Source organism: Mycteria americana, chromosome 1 (genome assembly GCF_035582795.1).
Source record: "Mycteria americana isolate JAX WOST 10 ecotype Jacksonville Zoo and Gardens chromosome 1, USCA_MyAme_1.0, whole genome shotgun sequence".
Classification (NCBI taxonomy): Eukaryota; Metazoa; Chordata; class Aves; order Ciconiiformes; family Ciconiidae; genus Mycteria; species Mycteria americana.
The window spans coordinates 184,329,420-184,349,658 of record NC_134365.1 but is presented as its reverse complement, the minus strand read 5'-3'; the positions used below and the strand labels follow the sequence as shown (position 1 = coordinate 184,349,658).

At 38.4% G+C, this 20,239-nt stretch overlaps 1 protein-coding gene across 4 annotated transcripts in view; it reads right to left on the bottom strand.

The window, feature by feature from the left end:
- The window catches only part of DIAPH3 (diaphanous related formin 3), a 249,115-nt gene that overhangs the window by 213,892 nt on the left and 14,984 nt on the right, over positions 1-20,239 (bottom strand). For all 4 annotated transcript variants that reach the window (XM_075488665.1, XM_075488675.1, XM_075488656.1 and 1 more), the window contains 2 exons: positions 11,500-11,673; positions 5,096-5,200 (listed from right to left, as the gene is read on the bottom strand). In XM_075488665.1, the coding sequence (XP_075344780.1) occupies positions 5,096-5,200; positions 11,500-11,673 (279 nt within the window). The remainder of the gene's footprint in view (positions 1-5,095; positions 5,201-11,499; positions 11,674-20,239) is intronic.

Genomic DNA, 20,239 nt, shown 5'->3' with positions numbered 1-20,239 from the left:
TCAAGAAGTGTTGAAAAATACACTTTTCTCCCCCTGAAGTAGAAGATGATGAAATAGTTTCTAGCAGAGAGTTGAAGTTAAAAACTGGGAAGAGTGGTTGACAGACTAGACTGCTGTGCTGCCATTCAGAGGGACCTCAACAGACAAGAAAAGAGGAGTTCCACAACAGGAAATGCTAAATCCTGAACGTGGGGAGGAATTATCCCATTCACCAACACATGTTGGGGCCAACCAGATGGAAAGTAGGCTTGTAGGAAAAAAAATGGGGGTCCTGGTGGATGACAAGTTGACCATAGGGAAGTGCATCACCAACTGGTCAAGGGAGGTGATCCTTCCCCTCAGCTCAGCAGTGGTGAGACACATGTGGAGTACTGTGTCCAGTTCTGGGCTCCCCAGCATGAGAGAGACATGAACATATTGGAATGAGTCCAGAAAGGGCTGTGGACACAATTAAAGGAGCATCTGTTCTACAGGGAGAAGCTGATAGAACTGGGATTGTTTAGCCCCAAGAAGAGAAGGCTCAGGGGAACCTTATCAGTGAAAGGGCAAGAGGTACAAATTGAAATACAGGAAATTGGTTAAACATAAGACATGAACACAAACTTCCCCCCTCCCACCTTGTTTTGGTTTTTTTAACCATGAGGCTGGTCAAGCACTGGAACAGGTTGCCCAGGCAGACTGTACAGTCTTGTCTATCAGAGATATTAAAAAGTGGACTAGATAAGGGGTTGGACAAGACGATCTCCAGAGGCCTCTTGCAGCCTCAACCATTCTATTCTATGACTCTGTGATAAGGGAACATTGGGGGGCTATTTGGGGCTATACTACCTCTCTGCTCCAACTATATTTCCTCAGACTTGAGAAACAGATGTTCCAGATGCCAAAAAACAGACTACTGCCAGGAACCACACTGAAAATATAGCATTTCATGCTGTATTTTGGTACACCACATGTAGTACATGGAATGTCATTCCAAACATGCCTCGGAATTGATGGAGATCACTATTTGCTTAAATATGAGAGTCACTTTCAATAACTATGTTCCACAAAAAAGTAGATGAGATGGCCAGAAAGAGATGAGGGTTGAGGGGAAGCCTTAGAATTAGAGATCTAGGAAACCCAGAGAAAAAAAAATCCATAACAATAAATGTTCCCACAGACAACAAGAAACTCAGTGTTTTCAGTTTTCTTGCATGTTCTGTGTTTAGTTCATAGCCACATAATACTCAAGTCAGAAAGGCCCTACAGCAAAGGGACTTACTTTAATCTCTTCAGATATTATCTGAGTCCAAGAGTTAACTGTATGCATTGGTAATGCCAGGAACAGAACACCACCTCCTCAAAAAACATCTAGTTGGCAAACTTATTCCATAAACAATTTATGCTCCTCACCAAGACGGTATATGTGCTTGCACTTCCACAAGACAAGAAAGCTGAGCTCCCCTACAGCTTTGACACAGCTATATGTAAACAGGAACGAAAAAACAACTGGAGAGAATCTCCAAGCCAAATGTAGAAGATCCTAAACAAAATTAAAAAGCATTCATAACATTAAGAACTAAATATCAGACTTGATAAAACATGAAAGGTAAAAGCTACTACGACATGAGTTGCCCAAGACCCTACAAATTCACTGGATAAGGGCAATTGACAACAAGGGTTTCTGTCTGGTTATTCAAGAGCTATGTACTGCGCACATACATCCTGTTACAATAATCCCCAAATATTTTAAGACTAGACAATATATACCCTTGAGGCACAATCAGGGGAATTTGAGTTATGGCTGTGATATACGGAGGAAATTGTTACAACAGTGGTGTAACAGGGGATCGGGGCCGTGCCTGTATGCATATGCAGCATATACAGTTCCTCATGAGATCCTGGATCTTCCCAGCTGGTCTCTGTATAAATGAGATAATGGACTGACTACAGACAAGATGATGAAACTCCTAGCAGCCTTCATGACAAAGTATTTCACTAAATGTTACAGGAGCTCTCTAGTTGGAAATTTTAAAAAGTCCCAGAAATTCTCCTGGCAGCTCCTGCTGTGCATAGACTAGTTGATAAGCCCTACTTGTATGCCTAAGCATATGGATTAATATCCTGGGTGGAGAATCTGTCATTTCCAGTGACTTCCCCCAGCAGTTCCTGCTGTAAAATTGACCAAGCTGGATATAACTAAGATACTTATAGTGAGTAAAATTGCTTTCTTTTGATGCAGAAACAGTCATATAGGATAGTCATATGGATAGGACATAACATAGTTAAGATGGTTAGAAGACATTTTGGAAGTAATTTAATATAATCAATAGCAATGCATGCAGCGGAAAGGTCACATGGGACAAGAGCCCAGACAGACTATAAGAATTCACTAGAATGACATTTCAGAGGGTCTATCTGACCTATCTGAAGACAGCGTCACGAGCAATGGAGACTCGAATCAACATCCAGACAGTAACCAGCCACCCTGTTTCAGATTGAGTTCCCCACCTGAACACGACCCTATGCAAAAGACGCCAATAAACTGTGAATGTCTGTACAACGTACCCATAGTACCAAGTACCACTTATTCATCATTATGCCAAGGTTCTGCAACATAATAAGAATATGATACATCTGCCAGTGCTTAAATAAAATGAGCGCTACATTTGGTACCAATTGTGAAACTGATTATATTAGCTATATTTCTGCATGGGAAAAGCTGCTTAAGTTCAAAATGCTCGAGTTAACTGAGAAACAGGAAATATCTTGAGGCATCAGTGCCTCTAGAAATTTAATTGCTCAACTGAAGAACAACTGGTTTGTGAGCAGATGCAGTATGAAGTCAGCATTAATTAATTCAGTTAAAACATTACAAGGGAGTAAGCTGCACAACAAAAACGAAATCTTGTGAAGAAAACTCACTTTAAAAACGCAGTTTGTGTGTGTTCAACATACAGAACAGCAAAAGTTATGGTAGAGTAACTTTATAGCAATGCTACTTTTATTTTCCACTTGAGTATTAACTCCATAATATGGAAATTGATTTTTAAAACTTTTCTGGGCTGGAACACCTTTGTATGTGTTTATAATAGCACTTAAAAATGTGACACTGTTTCTAACCTCAAATAATCCTAATACATACAAACAGCTACAAAAACACAGAAAATACATCGGCCATAACAATCTCTAACAACAAACAGAACCACACTGCTTTTGGTAGATGAGAATTCACACTCACATAATAGCCTTTAAACACAACTGTTTTTCCCTTCTCCAACTGTTTCCTGATAAATAAGACATGACACCACAGCAGACACAAATTTCATTCAAGATTTCCAAGCCATGATGGTTTAAACAACATGCGATATACATCTCTAAGATAACATTTTTAAGGGAAGAAATCAGGCTTCATCTAAACACTATACATCACAAGAAAACAAGAAAGTACTAGCAGAATACTGAAGTACTTGAGCAGAATTTTTCCAAGCATACAATTTTTGCTATCATTCAAATTTTCAGTAAGTAGTACTAGTACCCCAAACCTCAAGACTGTTTATTCTTAGCAATTCTTCTGCAGGGAGCCCCTGAACACGTCCTAGAGAGTGATGGTAAGAGCATACTTACAGACGAATATACAGACAGAAGCATGCTTTCGGCCGACTGTTTAAGAAGTCTCTAAGCAAAGTGGAGTGAAATGAATGAGTATTGAATGACGCATGTCAGTAGAACTCTGGTTACTTTTAAGTAACTTTGAGTCCTGAAGTGATAGATTCATTCTAAACATCTCATGACCTACCTCATACAGAGGTAGGTCACGGTATTCTATACATAAATAAGCACCTGAGCATAGCCCCACCGAACCTAGCATAATTTCTAGATGCATCAGTAAGAGATATGTACTTTGTGAATATTGGAAAAGAGTTCTGTATTTCTAAGAAAGAGAAACCCTGATACTGAGGTCAACGATGAAGCTTTGACTATAGTGGAGTCCACTTTGACCACCAGAGGCTGCTTCATTTTCAGTGATTCATTAGAGGCACAGCCCCTGTTCTTCATTTTAATCGTTTTTGTAATGATAACTGCTTTAAATGAAACCTGCTCGGTACTCTGCATAGCAGTTGCAAGTGAGGATATTTGTCCCAACACTATATAGCTTAGTACCTGTATCCTTAAAGTTTGAGAAGTATGAAATATCAAAAGATGTTACAGCACTATCACTTGTAGAAAGAGAGACCCGAGATGGGGTTAGTTCTATGTAATATTCAGGAGCTATATGGCACTTCAGCTTTTCTGAAACAGTATGATGCTCATCAAGTCAAGGTACACCGAAATTTAGCCAAGTACCCTGGGCATGCAGTGCACTATTGTCTCTAGATTGAGAAGGCACTTGGACAGTCCAATGCGCTTGAAGCATGGAAGAGCATGCCAGGAACAAAGAGTTTGCAAGGGCGAGGGAAGGAGTTTCCCATCCCAGTAGCTCCAGCACTAAGCTGAATTCGTCTGCAGAACTACTGTATCAAACAGCTGAATCTACGGATCACAGAAACAGCTCCTCCGAGTTACAATGAGTGAATGCCATTTCCACTAAGGACACAACAGTAGGAACAGAGTTCAGTAAAGACAAGAGTTTCCCTGCATGAATTAGTCTTCAGTGATCTCCCACAGCAGAAAGGGGGATAGGTGGGCTGGCAGCAGAGGGATGGAAGGAAAGGAAAAAGTGTTGTTGAGGGCTTTATGAAAACATGCGAGACAACAGTGTGTGGGAACAAATCACTACCCTGGGGGAGGAAACAGACCTGTCCTCTTCAACAGAGTACCTTGTATGGCTGCTTTGGGCATAGTGCAAGAAGCTCCACTGCCAAAAAACAAGGGTGATGACAACCAAAGACAAAAAAAAATATTTATTGCAATGGCACTCAGAAAGAAGGATCGATGAAACCTACTCTGCTACAGGCTTCAGTTCTTTGCAAGAATTAAGTGCCAGGAATTAAAGAGCTAACATGAACAAAAGTTAGTCAAAAGAATGTAACATGCATGCATCACGTTTTCTCTCCAATAGGAAATAATGTAAACATTAAGTAATTTTTGGTGTACTTCACAGAAATTTACTTACAGACTTGGAAGCAGTGCTAATATATTGCATCACCATTTCTTTTTTGGTATTAAAATCCTTCTCTCTCAATGGCATCTTCTTGTCTTCGTTTAAATTCATATCTTCCTAGAATAGGAGGGGGGAAAAAAAAATAGTTTTAAATGTCATCCAGCAACACACTTGTTTAGCTATAAGAGAATTATTTTAAAAAATTAAGACACAAAAATATGAACTTGGGCAACTGAAAGCTGTTATACAAACAACTCTTCATAAGTTAGATGTTACTCAAAACCATAAAAATCTTTATCCATCTTCCCTAGCAACTCAGACCAAAAAAAAAAAAATCAACTATGCCAGGATAAACAAGCGCATCACAACCATTACTAGCATAATCTCTTCTTAGAAATCACCTACAGTTTCTCACACACACACACACTAAACTACAGAAAAGCATTACTTAACACTTCCTAAAATGTTTATAAATGTACTCAAAATGGTCTCTTTGAAAGATCTTTTTAATGATATATTCATTTGTTCTATAATTCTGTTCCTCAGTTCCCAAATACTTAACCCTGTGCAGCAGAATCTGGTTTGGCATGAGAGTCTATTCACCTTTGCCATAGGTAAGGCCCAAATTCTTGACGATTTGATCATTAAATCAACATCTTGAACTGTTATCAAAACCTCATCACTATTCATTCCAACATAAACCCAGAGGTCAAAAACAGCAGATGCAGAACCACATTCAAAGCCACACAGCAGCTATTCATTGACAGGTCTGACACAGGGACTTCTACTATTCCAGCCTAGAAATGCTCTGATCCTTGTAATCAGTTCCACATCTGTGAGAAATGACATTTCCTATCATGCTGGAGGTAAAAAACCAGATAAATAAACAAATTTTAAAAGAGCTTTAAGAAACAATTAAGGCACACACACGTACGAGCACATACAGCATTACTATGGTCACCCAAGCTTAGCAAGAATTACTGCAGTTATTTTCAGCTGAGACTCATGAGGTGAATCCCCACCAGCTTTGGCAGGAGCAATGCTACAAAATCAGTGGGTAACCATCTTGATACCAAAGCTATTTCACCTAGTCAGAAATCAAAGACAAACAGCAAGTAAACTTATAGCCTTAGAATTTTAAGAAAAAAAAACCTAAAGACCAAAATTTTATACCACACTGAAACTTAAGTTTCCTTGTCTTTCACTAGTTTTCATACTGAATAAGATAGAATCAAGAGCTGTTCCTAGAAATATTTGGAGTTTTGTATAAATCCAAGGTGTCAGAAGACACTGCAGAAAATGCTTGTCCCCTTAAGTTGAACTTCCTCAAAGTAAATTAGGGCAATTTTTTGTAGATTTTTGTGGATTTTTCCCCCCACAAATGTTATTGTTTCCTTCCCTTAAGGACTAGAAAAAGTTCCTTACTTCAGGCTAGTATGCATTTGTATTATTACTCATTAATTAAATTATTGTTAAATTAGTATTTTTATTATTTATTTGATACTATATAGTGTATGTATAGTATCAGATTTGTATATACAATATACACTATATTATTATTATTTGATATTTTTAGTATCAAATAAGTACAGGGTGCATGTTGTAAAAAGTTCTTTCATTCAAGCAATAATAATATAGTCTTTTGCCTCCTTGGCAGCTAGCTTGCATATTGGTGTTACTTCCTACATCTGAGAGTAAATGCAAAACAATTTTTTCTAAACCATCTGGAAGAAAGGAGGCCACAGATACTTCAATCTTTTCTCATAGTTCTTTTCTTCAAAATATTGCATTCCTTTGATCAAAAAATTCATAGAGAAATTATTTGCTTATGCCCATACCAAAATTCTAGCACTGCATAAGGACACACATATTCCTGAACATTTTGCAAGTTGCCTCATACTAAATCAAATGTCAGGGACATTATCTTGAAAGGGTATGCTGCATTTTCTAACTTTTCTTGGATGAAAGCAAAACAAGAAACTACTATGATTTACTTCATGATGGGAAACCTGGTGTGATCCAAAAATGCTGTATGGACTCAAATATCCATACTAAAATATAAAAAATAAAGTTAAAAAAAGGGCTTAAATACACATACATTAAAAACACTGTTGGGATCATATATTGTATGCAAAGAGATCATTTTCTTCCAAGACACACAAAAAAGTGGAAAATTTTTTGTGTATGTATACAGCATTTGGAAAAAAAGTGAAAGATAAAGTTACCTGTCTCTATCAAAGCTTACAAAAGTCACTGCAGCTTTTTTAAGATGAGAAAGAACACATAATCAACCACAAAAAGTAGTGATTGCCAAATCAGATTGTCAAATCAGATTGCCAAGTCAGATTGCCAAAAATACTACAATGTTAGTATTTCCTCTAGCCTTTCATTTGTTATCTTACCTTGTTACAGGTATTTCTCATTTTATCTCATATTTCAGTTTAATTAATTACCTTATATTAAATGCACAACAATGTATTTATGACTATTCTTACTACCACGCAGCACATCTGTTGAGATACACGCATGACAACCCATACTATAAATTACTAAAATCAAGTCCAGCTTGACATTATGTGACAGATGCACTGGACCTCTTAACCAAACTAGCAGCAGTTTGGTACAGGCTCCAAAGGAGGTAAAGGCCTGAGCCATGGCCAGGCCAAGAACTCCTCTGGTTCCGATCTGTTCTCTGAGAGCCCACAAAGAAGCTGAGTGGCACAGTGAGCATCAATGCATATGACCTTGGAACACTGATCATGTAATTGACACCTGAAGAGCAGGTGGCTTTTCCAAGAGTAATTTATCAAGGAACAAATAAAGTTGTGGGTACAAGGAGCCTCACGCATATCTTTCCTATCACATGTAATTTGACTACGAGCCAACCACTTTATCTATAAATATGACAGCCTAAGTGAGCCTTTTTTGAGCTCTCCCTGCTAGGCAGCGTGGCTGCATGGCGGTGATCTCCTCTTGAGCTGGGACACCTCTCAAAGTTGCTGCTCAAGGCAGAGACACCTTTTACCAACAGCAGATCTTTGGTAAGCAACTGATATCACGCGCAACCTTGTAGTATGGTACCTTTGATTTTGTCTTGGTAACTTTGATTGTGTACTGAATCAATAAATTTTGCATATATAAGCCCTTAGACATAAACTATTGTCCAAATCTGAGACTAAGACTGGACCTAGCTGCACGTAACCTCCATCAGGGGTTTAGAAAGCAAAGAGGTCTACTCTGAATCTCGTGACTCAACGGGAGGGTCTTCCTTACTCTTTATATTCCTTCCATTAGACATAAACGATTGTCCAAGTCTGAGGCTAAGACTGGACCTAGCCACACCTAAGTTCTATCAGGAGTTTAGGAAGCAAGGGGGTCTATTCTGAACCTTGAGACTCAACATGAGGGTCCTCCATACCCTTTTGTATCCCCGGTCTCTCTGTGAATCATTTTAACCCAAGTGTAACCCAATTTTCCTGTGTATGTTTCTTCCATACAGTAATTAATAAAGTGAACCTTGCCATCGAACTTTGTTAAGTTGCACTTTTATAAATCATATTAAAACCACTTTTGCTAATAACTTTGACGGAGACTTTTTAAGCCATCTAAATCACTCATTCGCAAGACATTACCAGATAAATTTGTTTTTTTCTGCAAGTTCCAATAAATGTCTTCGGAATGCTGTGCTTCAAGATTCCTTTTGTCAGGGATACAATTGTATAGCAATACTGGCTTCAAATGAAAATACACTTTACATGTATATTTAATAAGGGTAGTTGTATTTTATTTAATACTTCAATTGTATTTTTAAAACTTACATAAACAGAAATGTAAGAACACTGAAAACAAAGTATTCCATTTTACATTTCACAAAAATGTATGGCTAGGTCTTTCTCGATGTTTTCAGAGTTATCACGTCTTCAGTAGCTTGCCTGCAATATGCCACAGGTTTTTTTTCCATAATAACACTGAAATGCATGTATATCCTACCTAAGGGGGAAGGAAAAGAAACAAACAAAAAAAGCTTTTCACATTAGCCTGTAACTACTGCAAAGTTCATTCTTCTGCTTAAAGCAGTTTTGCACTTCCTTCAGACTTGCTCTTTTAAGTTTTCTGAAAAATAACTTCTGAACTTAAATAACAAAGAGAAAACAAAGGGCTTGTTTTTCCTGCAAAAAATATCTAACTTCTAATCACATTTAAAAAAAAAAAAAAAAGAGAAGTAAGAAACCTATCAGTACAAACTCTATTCCATAATTCTAGATGTAACAGCAGGTTTATTTATAGGAGATATTCTGTCTGTGTGTGCAGTAAAAAGCAATTTCTTTGTTGTTGTTTTTAACAAATGAAACATCATTAAAGCAATTGATTTATAGAGATTAGAAGTATTCAGCAGTACAAGGGGCACGTCAGATGTGGCTTAGTTTATAAAATACTTCAACTTTATTCTTTTATTTCTTCTTAAATCATTTAAAGTTATTCTACAGGTCAGCAATACCTCTTTGGAAAATAAGAATAAGTCATTTCACATGGATATTTTCCTAATAGCACTAACAGAAATGAAGAGAGTTAAATGACAGTTAATTATTAGCTTTAACTGTCTGGGTTTATGAGCTCTTTCATAATTTTTGCCATCAAAACCACACAGGATGGCACTGCATAAAAGACTGGGAGAAGGAAGCAGTATGCATCTAGGAAAAGCCAAGGTATAATGTAACACATTCAGTGAAACTTCAGAGTTTAAAAACTGCTCCCTTCAGTACTAACCAATTGACTATTTTTATTTTGTGCAAAATCAGATCTAAAAGCCTGGCTACAACATTCAAATCGTTCGCTACCCCCCCAAATCACTTAATTTGATCAGAACAGCAAACTAGAGGCTACAATATGTAATTAGCTACGTAATCTACTGTGACTAAACTAGCTTTATTCCAGTTCATTCAAGTGTGGATAATCTGAAGAATCCTTTCTGTATTACATGTTATAGTTAAAATAACACTGATAAAGTAGTTTATCAAAGACAGTTTAAGTGCTTTGTTATTCAATGAAACTAGGAAAGCATTCAAATTATCCAGGATGTCATCATTACTTTAACATATTTTTGCAAAGAAGTTATAAAATTGGAATGAATTGCTTCGGGATCCATGGATATAAGCATTTCTGTTTACCTAGACACACAGTAGTAGGTTTCTGAGGATTTATTGAAAGTTTCCATTTTATATGGCATACTCTCAACATCAGGCACTATCCTCCTCTACCAGAATCTCTGTGAGATGGTAGAGAAATACAACCTACACTTATGTAGCAGGGAGTGTGCGCAGGGAGGCATACCTTCAAGTTTTATTAAAACAAACTCTCCCACTTCCTAACATTTGAGCAACCACCATTCACAGTGAAACTTCTTAACAGAAGTAAAATATCCTATACACTGAGGTATACCAAGAAAAATGGACCATGTGAGAACAACAAGTACAAATACAAAAGTTGTTAACACAGTAAATTAGTCCTCCTCTTCATCAGCTTAACTGTGAAAATCCTGAATCCTATCTCTCAGTCATAGCTCTCAACAGTTCTACAAAAGCATCTTCAAATGTCAACTAACATTGAGTACCAGAAGTTACAAATTCCATAAAGGTACTTCTCTCATAGCACATTTAATTTCCTCCACATCCCAGCCCCTGGTATTCCCCTTGTGTTTCAAGAGTTAGTTGTTACTTGCTGTGAGGCAGAGAAAGAAATAATAATCCAGGCATCACTCTCCTTTTAGTGTCCTCTTGTGCTCTTCAGGTTGCAGTCACTCTCTTCTCTCATGGCCATTCCATGTTTAGTTTTCAATTGCCCAAAACGTCATCATCACCATGACAAAAAACCTCAACCTATTGAGGTGGTACCAATGCTACATGATCTTTGCAGCAAGTGACTGCTCTTTTGTAGCACAGTAATGATGACAGCCAAGGAAGCAAGCAAATTTCAGACTGCATGTGCAGACAAATGCTGCTTTGGAGGCAAGAACCTTAAGTCTTTTTTGTGCAAGAGTGACATGGAAAAGAAGTTCAGAACAACACCCTGCTGTGACATTCAAAGGCGTAAAATCCCTTTGTAAAAGTTTCAGGTTGTTTTGAAAGCAAGCAGGATTCCCCATTTCTTGTTCGTCCTCAAAATCTGTTGCATAATCTCACTTCTAATAATCAGAAACTTTTAGTTTCCATTTTAAATAAATTTGGAGCAAAATCTTGTCAAAATAATTCAAAGACTTCATCCCCTGAGAAACACCCTAAAAAACACATAATTACAACTCACAACAACAACAACATTAATAATTCAAGTAAAGATCAGAACACATGCACAAAAGAAGGCTCCACCTGTCATTTAGCCGTGTTGTCATTCTTTAAAAGAAATCAGCGTAAGACTCTTACCATCATTTTTTCAAACAGTGCTATGATTTCTCTTTCCGACAAGGGTTTTGGAGCAAAATCCTCTGTATCCATAGGTGTGGATGACCAATCTGTAGAATGTGACTGCTTCATATGTGGCAGGGGAGGTCTTTCCTTTTTACTTCCTGGAATTCTTATACTGGCAAATCTATCCAACTGAAAACAGAAAAGGTATAACATATCACATACTGTTTCCATTCTATGTAATCCTAATTAAGATGGGTGTCCTAGGAAGCTAAACATCCTCATTTTTCTGTGGTAACTTGCCTGTTATTTAACTGTCTTATTTTAAAGGGTTTTACTACAGATAAAGTATAACGGTCAGTTGCCTTAGCACTTGAGTTAACAGACCACAATCCCATTACATTACGGAGAAATCATGCAGAACATGAGAATTTTATGGAAAGTTTGGAGGAAAAGATATCTACAGAACCAATTTATGAAGATTTCTTCCCAACCATTATATGTAGAATATGGAAAAGCAGGCTTATTTACCAAAAGCATAGTTTTAAAATGGTTTTTGTTAGTCTGAAACAGCTGTACTCCTGACATTGTAATAGAATGTACAGATATGCAAAGAAACTACTTTTTATTAAATGACAAGTTAGCATAACTAAGACACTGTTCTATTTATTTTTTATTTGGATTATGTTATCCAATACTTAGTGGCTTTCTGTGCTCCAATTATTTAGAAATTCATTTAGGAGAAGCATAAAAACCGTCAGCTCCTTTATTAAAGTTAAGTAGGATACACTCATGGTTTCATGAATAAATCCTTAGGACTTATCACCAACACAAGACAATCGCTCTGACTTTACCCTTTCAGAAGCCAAAATAGTTTCTTTGGAAAAGTGGTTTGGATTGTGGGGTTTTTTTACTGGTTAGAAATTTATCAGCTTTTCAACAAAGACTTACTAAGTGAAACTTTAAACCTTTTCATTGTTAGAGTTTGTGTGTTTTAATGTATATGGGCAAGGACCAACAGAACAAAAAAGCAGCTGACATAATGAGATGCGCTAAATCTTAATCATCTTTGTAGCAGCCTTTTGAACAGATGTGAACAGCAGTATTACACTTGTCAACACAGAAGAAAGTTACGGTAGCATTTGATGCATAAGAGATTTTGGACAAGATTTCAACCATGTCAATAGGCTTACATCTTTGAAATGCTATGCAAAAATATTCTGAGGCTTCAATATATCTTGAAGATAAGTATCTTGAGATATCACTTAATAAGTACATCAAAGTTACCAAACTAAATGACAAGTGAAGTTATTATAGCATCTGTGGAATCAAGATCAGAGAGAGCAAAGAAAATTAGTAGCAAAAATTGGGTACAAGTGTTCCACTCTAGTCAGAGCAAGAATTGACTATTAGATATCCATGAAGAGAGGTTTAGAGGAAAAACAAAAAGACTTTAATCCTTCCTGTTCAAAATTGAAAAGGAACAGTTTTCAGAACGTAGAAATAGATTGTAAGCCACTCACATACAGATGGTTGTAGAACATCCAAAAGCAGAAAATTAATATGGCATAAACATAAAAGAGCTCAGCATGGATGATGGGGCCCTTCAGTGTCACATCAAACCAGCAGGCAATGAGGAAAGCACACTCTACAGGAATAATTACATAGGCAAGACCCAGGAAGAAAGAGAATGCAACAAAAGCAAAAGGGAGGGTAACATCATTGGAAGTGGAGAGTCATCAGTAGCAAAAACCATCTTGCATCTTGACCAGACAGCAATTTCCCTTCCTGTCTTTAAAATCAGAAGTCTATGGCAAGCATGGGGGTGATGAAGCCAGATTGCAAACTGCAATGACTAGACTGGAATCTTAAAAAAAACATATTAGATTTTTCTCTTCAAACAATGGCTGTCACAGAGCACTGATGAAAGGCAGCACACCTTCTCCAAAGAATGTGCTAGCCAGTAGGTTCTCCATCCCCCGCTGTTCACTATCAAGGGCATAACCTAAGAAACAAACCATTATATTTGAAGATTCTTCATACACAGACTTGAAGCAAGGGTAGGGGGAAGACACTTTGGCTGAAATAACAGTTTTCAGCCCATGGTTCAGTCAGCAGAGACTATATTAGGTTTAAGAGAAGTGTACCCTACACCCCTTAGCCACTCTCCCGAAAAATCTCAGCCTCTTCCTTACAGTCTGTGTTCTCCAAGTGTCCCTTCTTCCTTCCCCTGCTCCACACAGCACCAGCAATAGCAGTTCTGGCCAGGCAGAACCACCCCAGTCTCTGCCATGAAATACCCCATGAAGTCCTGGAGCTACTCTTGCTCCACTAGGAACGGGCAGCACCAGTTCAGGGATGAGAGCCAGTTCATCCTGGAAAAGGGGTATTTCACTTGTGTTCACTTCTTCACATTTTTAGTTTATGCTTTGTTTTTAAGCTCCTCTTAAATGTTAGACTGTGTGATAAATGTTTTGCAACATTACAGATTAGGCCATAATATTCATAGTCCCCTTGTTCACCAAATCCTATACCACTTGTCCCAGAGGAGGGAAGCACACTCTTGGAATACATTTGATCAGGCAGAACATGTAAGACAAAGTGAGATGTTACCATTATAACACATTTAAGCATGTGTCAAACAAATTACTTCATATAATTTAAAACAATGCAACCTAAAAATAAGATTTCCATAGATTAAAAAAAGGAAATTCACAACAAGACCTGCACAGCAGTACTGTGTGGGTATTCTACATACACGTCTCTTTTGAATTATGCATTGATAGTGCTTCAAAAAAGTTAATACCTCTCAATATTCCATACATGCGAATAATTTCATGGTCCACAGAAAGCACTATACAGAAAGAATAGAAATTTCATTGCTTGGTTGTAATGAAATCTACTACTGATGCTGCTGGCGATCCAAGCGCATAGAGGAGGAAACAGCAAAAATATAGTTCAATAATCTTCCATGTTACGTCAAAAACATTTTAAATCATGTTTAAGGCTAACCAATGGGGAATATCTAAAGTTAGCTTTGATACCAAGCGTCACTACAGTTTACAGGTGGTTTGACCTTCTGTCTTTTCTGAAGATGTCTGCCATTTTTTTTTATTTATTTTACCAATAAATACATACAGACCCATGCAGGAACAGTGCTTTAGGGCAATAATTTTCTGAAAGGGACAAACTTTTCCCTTAAGGTCTTTGTAGGGCCAACATTAAAATTAACGTAAGAATAAACAGTGTTTCATATGGTCTTGATACAAAGTATTTCCACAGTAAAGTCTCTTCAGAATTCTCCAAACTAGTATCTGTTTTGATGCACTGATGGAACTCGGAGTAGATTATCCAGAGTTAAGCATTCAAAGGCATTAAGGAGTGAGAAGAAAATAAGAGTGCAATTAAATACTTCTGGGCACTCAAAAGAGAAAGTCAGAATTTTTTTAATACACTATAGAAAAACATAACAGGGAATGTCTAACCAGTTCATTAATTCAAACAACAATGTATTCCTATCATCATAGCACAGTGTTACTGAAGATGAGGAAAACTGTATTTCAGATACATAATCTAAAAAGAAACAATTGTAAAATAATTAAATACTGAGTACAAAAGGACTGCAGAAATGTTCATTAAAAACCATTCTCTTCTAAATTCTAAAAAAAAAAGAACTGCCCATGTCACCACAATATAGGCTGCACAGTGGTCTTAAGTTTAAAAATTATGTGACATTGAAAGAAGAAGTGAAAGTAACTAAAAAGAAAAGTTAATTCTGGAAAGGAAAAAAACATTGAAGGTAGGAAGAGCTTCCTATCCAAAGGGTAAGCATAATTCTAGAAATAACACAGATACACCATTATTTTGTTAGCAAAAAATAACCAAGACTGTCCTAAGTCTTTTCTGGTCAAAAGGCAGGGGTTTTGGACTGGTTGGTTTTGGGTTTTTTGTTTGGTTTGGTTTTTTGTTTTGTTTTGGTTTTTAAGGTGAGAGAAAAGAGGAAGAGGAGAGAAAAGATAAGCAAAAATTAACTAGGACAGCAGAGAAGCCATTGAAGATATAATTCACACAGTTCTCATTCTTAAGACTAGCTCCCCCAGCATGAAAGGCATGAGGAGTCTTTTCTCATAAACTTGAATTTAAAGCAATGGATTATTTGCATATATTTTAGCTTTTATGTCTTTATGCCTCCTTCCACCAGAGGCTGGAACATCTATACAGCCATGTACTTTATTCTGCCAGTTCGTATTCTCCACAAGACAAAAATGGCAAGGCAACTGGAACAAAATCTTAAAGTCAGAACTGAAACACAGTGAAAAGTAAACCATGGTCAACAAGTGAATACCGAGTTACCATGAGACTACTTTTCAGTAGCATTTTATATTTACCAGTCTGAAGATTCTCAGGGAGCCTTGGTAGAAACTCTATTATTATAGCCCCCTTGCACTGTAGTAGAGTTTAAAACTTTCTTACAGTAGTGTTTCTTTCTACTACTCTGCTCCATCACAAAGCTCTGCAAAACTGCAGCTTCAGAAGTACAGCAACCAAACCCTACTGACAAGCTCTAGCAGTGTAGGAGGTGCAAAGCAAGTTACTGTACATACACAGTAACAGTGCTGACAGCATCTGCACAGGGAAAAGTTGTCTCAATAATCACTTGGCAGACAAGATATGCGAGTGAATGATGAAGTTCTCACATGACTTTAAATACAAAAAAACTGTGCACGCAGTGCCAAAAAGATCTGAGCTGTGCTTTTTTATCACTAGTAGTCCAAGAAAATGATTGCTTATTTCAAAGGTGGTATCATCAGAACAATATTCAAATCCCATAGGAATATAATTTCTAATGAATATTTTTAAACACAGACACACTAAAGAAATTACTTGAAAGAAAGGAACTGACACAGGTAGGACATATCAAAAGTTTTCTTCAATGTCCATTATCTGTATGAAGAACAAGAGGAAAGGAGATGCATGCAGTGGGATCAAGACTAAAAGAAAGGACTGTCTTTTAAGGCTATGTGCTAAAAAGTCCATCTGCACACAAACAAAAGAGCACAGACCATGGTGAGTGCTGGAATCCAAATAATACTTTCACCTGTCTCTTCCCAAACTCATCACAGGAACCATTAGCCCATCAAAGGCTCAACTCCACAAGCCCAGATGAACACAGAGGCACAATAGCAGCTGGGCGTGTTGGGGTTTAACCCCAGCCAGCAACTAAGCCCCACACAGCTGCTGGCTCACTCCCCTCACAGTGGGATGGGGGAGAGAATAGGAAGAGTAAAAGTGAGAAAACTCATGGGTTGACATAAAGACAGTTTAACAGGTAAAGCAAAAGCCGCACACACAAGCAAAGCAAAGCAAGGAATTAATTCACTGCTTCCCATGGTCAGGCAGGTGTTCAGCCATCTCCAGGAAAGCAGGGCTCCATCACGCGTAACGGTTACTTGGGAAGACAAACACCATCACTCCAAATGTCCCCCCCTTCCTTCTTCTTCCCCAGCTTTATATACTGAGCATGACATCATGTGGTATGGAACAGCCCTTTGGCCAGTTTGGATCAACTATCTTGGCTGTGCCCCCTCTTAACTTCCCGTGCACCTGGCAGAGCATGGGAAGCTGAAAAGTCCTTTACTAGTGTAAGCATTACTTAGCAACAGCTAAAACATCAGTGTGTTATCAATCAACACTGTTTTCAGCACAAATCCAAAACGTAGCCCCATACTAGCTACTATAAAGAAAATTAACTCTATCCCAGCCAAAACCAGCTCAGGGAAGAACCCAAATTATTGATTCAAAGGAAGGGACATGCCATCCAGGCTCCTCCCAAGGCTATCCCAGCAAAGCCTCAGCCCTGTGGTCCAGGTCTGATACCCACCCCATGAATCAACATGATCAGCTCTCCAGAGCACCTTTCAGACTGAGGGGTGTTACTTCTTAGGAGTATAAGACACATTATGGGATGAAGGGGAAAAACATGTTGGTATTGTGCAAGACTTATTTTGCAATGTTTAAGGGAAGAACCAGAGGTAGAGAAAAGGATGGATCTGAGTGATTTGGAGAGGAACAAGCATGGGGAAATGATAAGATAACGGGATAAATAGGGCCAGTTGTGTGTAAACAGTTTGCTAGTTGGTACACCTGTCTGGCCATGCCCTGTACTCAACAAGCACAGTCAGTTCTACCTAATTAAATTTTATTTCCAACTATTTTCCTGGGTGAGACACTCTACTTTGTGTGCACATGTGTGTATGGAGGCCCATGTGTCAGCAACAGGATCAGACCATGAGTCAGAGGGACTACAGACCAGCAACTGGAGAGACCAGAGTGAGTGAACATAAGTACCAGCAACTTGAGTAGGGCCTCAGTTGTGTCTATGATGCCAGCAACTAGAACGAGCAAGGGTGGTGAGTGAATGACCGCTAGCAACTATCAAGCTGGACTAGCCAGTGAGAAGGTAAAGTGGCCTGAGAGCAGTGGAATGTGTATCTGTAAGAGCAAGAGGACAGGAAGAGCTGGCTAGAGGAGGGATAAGGGAGGTTCTGGACAGCTGCCAGAGACCATAACCTCACAGGTGGCTGGGGGGCTTAACTGCACCTGCATGTGTGCACAAGAGCCTCTAAGGGGTGGCTACTGGGGGAGTTTGCTTCTGCAGGGGTGAGGGAATCCTGGCAAACTGATGGAGATTTTTGTCTGTGTTTCTAAAGACAAGGCCACAAGGGGAGCTGCCCATCAGAGGGACCAGGGGAGCCACACCAACTGCCCAAGAGCTCTGTGTGTGTATGTGCACACACCCACATGTGTCTCTCCATGAGTGAAGAGATCTTTATCAGCAACTGGAGTGAGCCTGCAGCCTCAGGGTCTCATGTGATCAAGGTGCCAGCCACAGAGAAGTCGGGGATCTGGGGACCAGCAACCAGGTAGTGAGCTTGTGAGTTCACCTACTGGAGGGATTCACCCTGTATGTTTTCCACTAATGGATCTTCCTCCTCATCAGCCAAAGAGTGTAAGAGGATGACACCCATGGTGCTGTTTGTGTTGATCTGTGTGGCCTGCCATGCATACACATACATGTTGCATGCATGTGTTTGTGCAGGTGCCTAGTGGGAGTACACACTCAGCCTCAGTACTTGTTGGACCTGCAGGGCATGAAGCTACAGCAGCCTTGCCTCTGTTGTGTTAGAGGATTCGTTTTCCCCCTTACATTTTCCATCCCTCACAAAACAAAGGATTTATTTTATCCAACAGGGTTCACACATTCATAGTGACCTTGCCAGTAAGATCAGATAGTCTTAGCATAGGAACAATTTTTGCTACTTAAAATAGCAGCATCATTGATAGAATCATTTAAGTTGGAAAAGATCCTTAAGATCATTGAGTCCAAATGGGCTTAAAGCCCACAAATCTGCTATCAAGCATTATACGATGATCTTCTTCACTGTTTGAAACTATTAATGGTATTCTAGACATTCTCAAAATATACAGAAAGCCACAATACATAGTACTAAGGAAAGAGATAAAATAACGACTAAAGCTAAGCAGCATTCACCCCCTCAGAGTTGATTTCAGACTGACTGCAAATTGGGTATCAGAATCTGAATCACTGATAGCAAGAATAATAGCTGTAAGAGCCAAAATGAAGCAACCATCACAGGATGAATGGTGAAGTTTTATTTGGTTCTTATTTCATATGCTCTCTATTATTCTACTGAGAGCCTATGAAATAATAAAGTGATTTTATGCACACACCATGGATCTGAAAAATCAAAGTTACAAAGAGATCCACAATACAAACCTTCTGGCTCATCACACTTTCTGATCAGGTTCCTAGAAAGTACACCTATTTGTGCTCTCATTTTGATCTTAGTGAAGACTTCTTATACCATTCTCTGTAAGATAATAGTGCCTATTGAACTTCCACACTTACAATGCAGGAATCAATGGATTAGTTATTGCTAGACTAATTGGTGGCTCAACAGCTTATCAAGACATCACCTCCTAACAGAGCTACTATGCATGCAGGAATGAAAGGTATTACTTCCCTGCCATCCTGCCTCCCTCATCTTCTCCCACCCCCTTAATTAACACATCAGATAATCTATTGCTATATTAAGAAATTCCTCAAAAATAAAATCTAACACATGCATGTGTAATCACATTCATGATCACTGAAAGAAGTCCCTAGTTCTGCCAGTGCTTCACTCCAGCCTTGATTCAATGCCTTTCTCAGGAACCGCAGACAGCCAGTCAGATGAGAATGGGACACCCATGGAAAAACCTGATGGCAGCAGCTACTATTGAGGGAACAAGACTTGCCAACAGAATTCTCATAGGACTATCCATCTTTGAGGCTGTTAACAACTGGAACTCATGTTTAACACAAAACTGACATATGCAGGATGCCTGGTCAGCCAGTAAGTTCAGTATCATTCTTATAAACACAGATACTCTATTTAAAAGCAGAGTTCTAATTGCTTTATATTGTTGAATTTGAACTAAACATAAAAAAACCACAATAGATTCTCAATCATAATTTACTTCAAGTTATTGTTGTAACTCTCACAACTATGGTGCTAACACTCAGTTTCCAGTTAACCAAACAATTTAGGTTGAAGATGATTAACCATTTGCAGACAGTAACTCCTAGAATAACCCAAACAGGAGAAAACATTTATTTTCTGGAGGAATGCTACTAACACTTCTGCTTTGTGAATGTTCTGGGAACCAACAAATGAAGCTGAATAGACTGGCATGG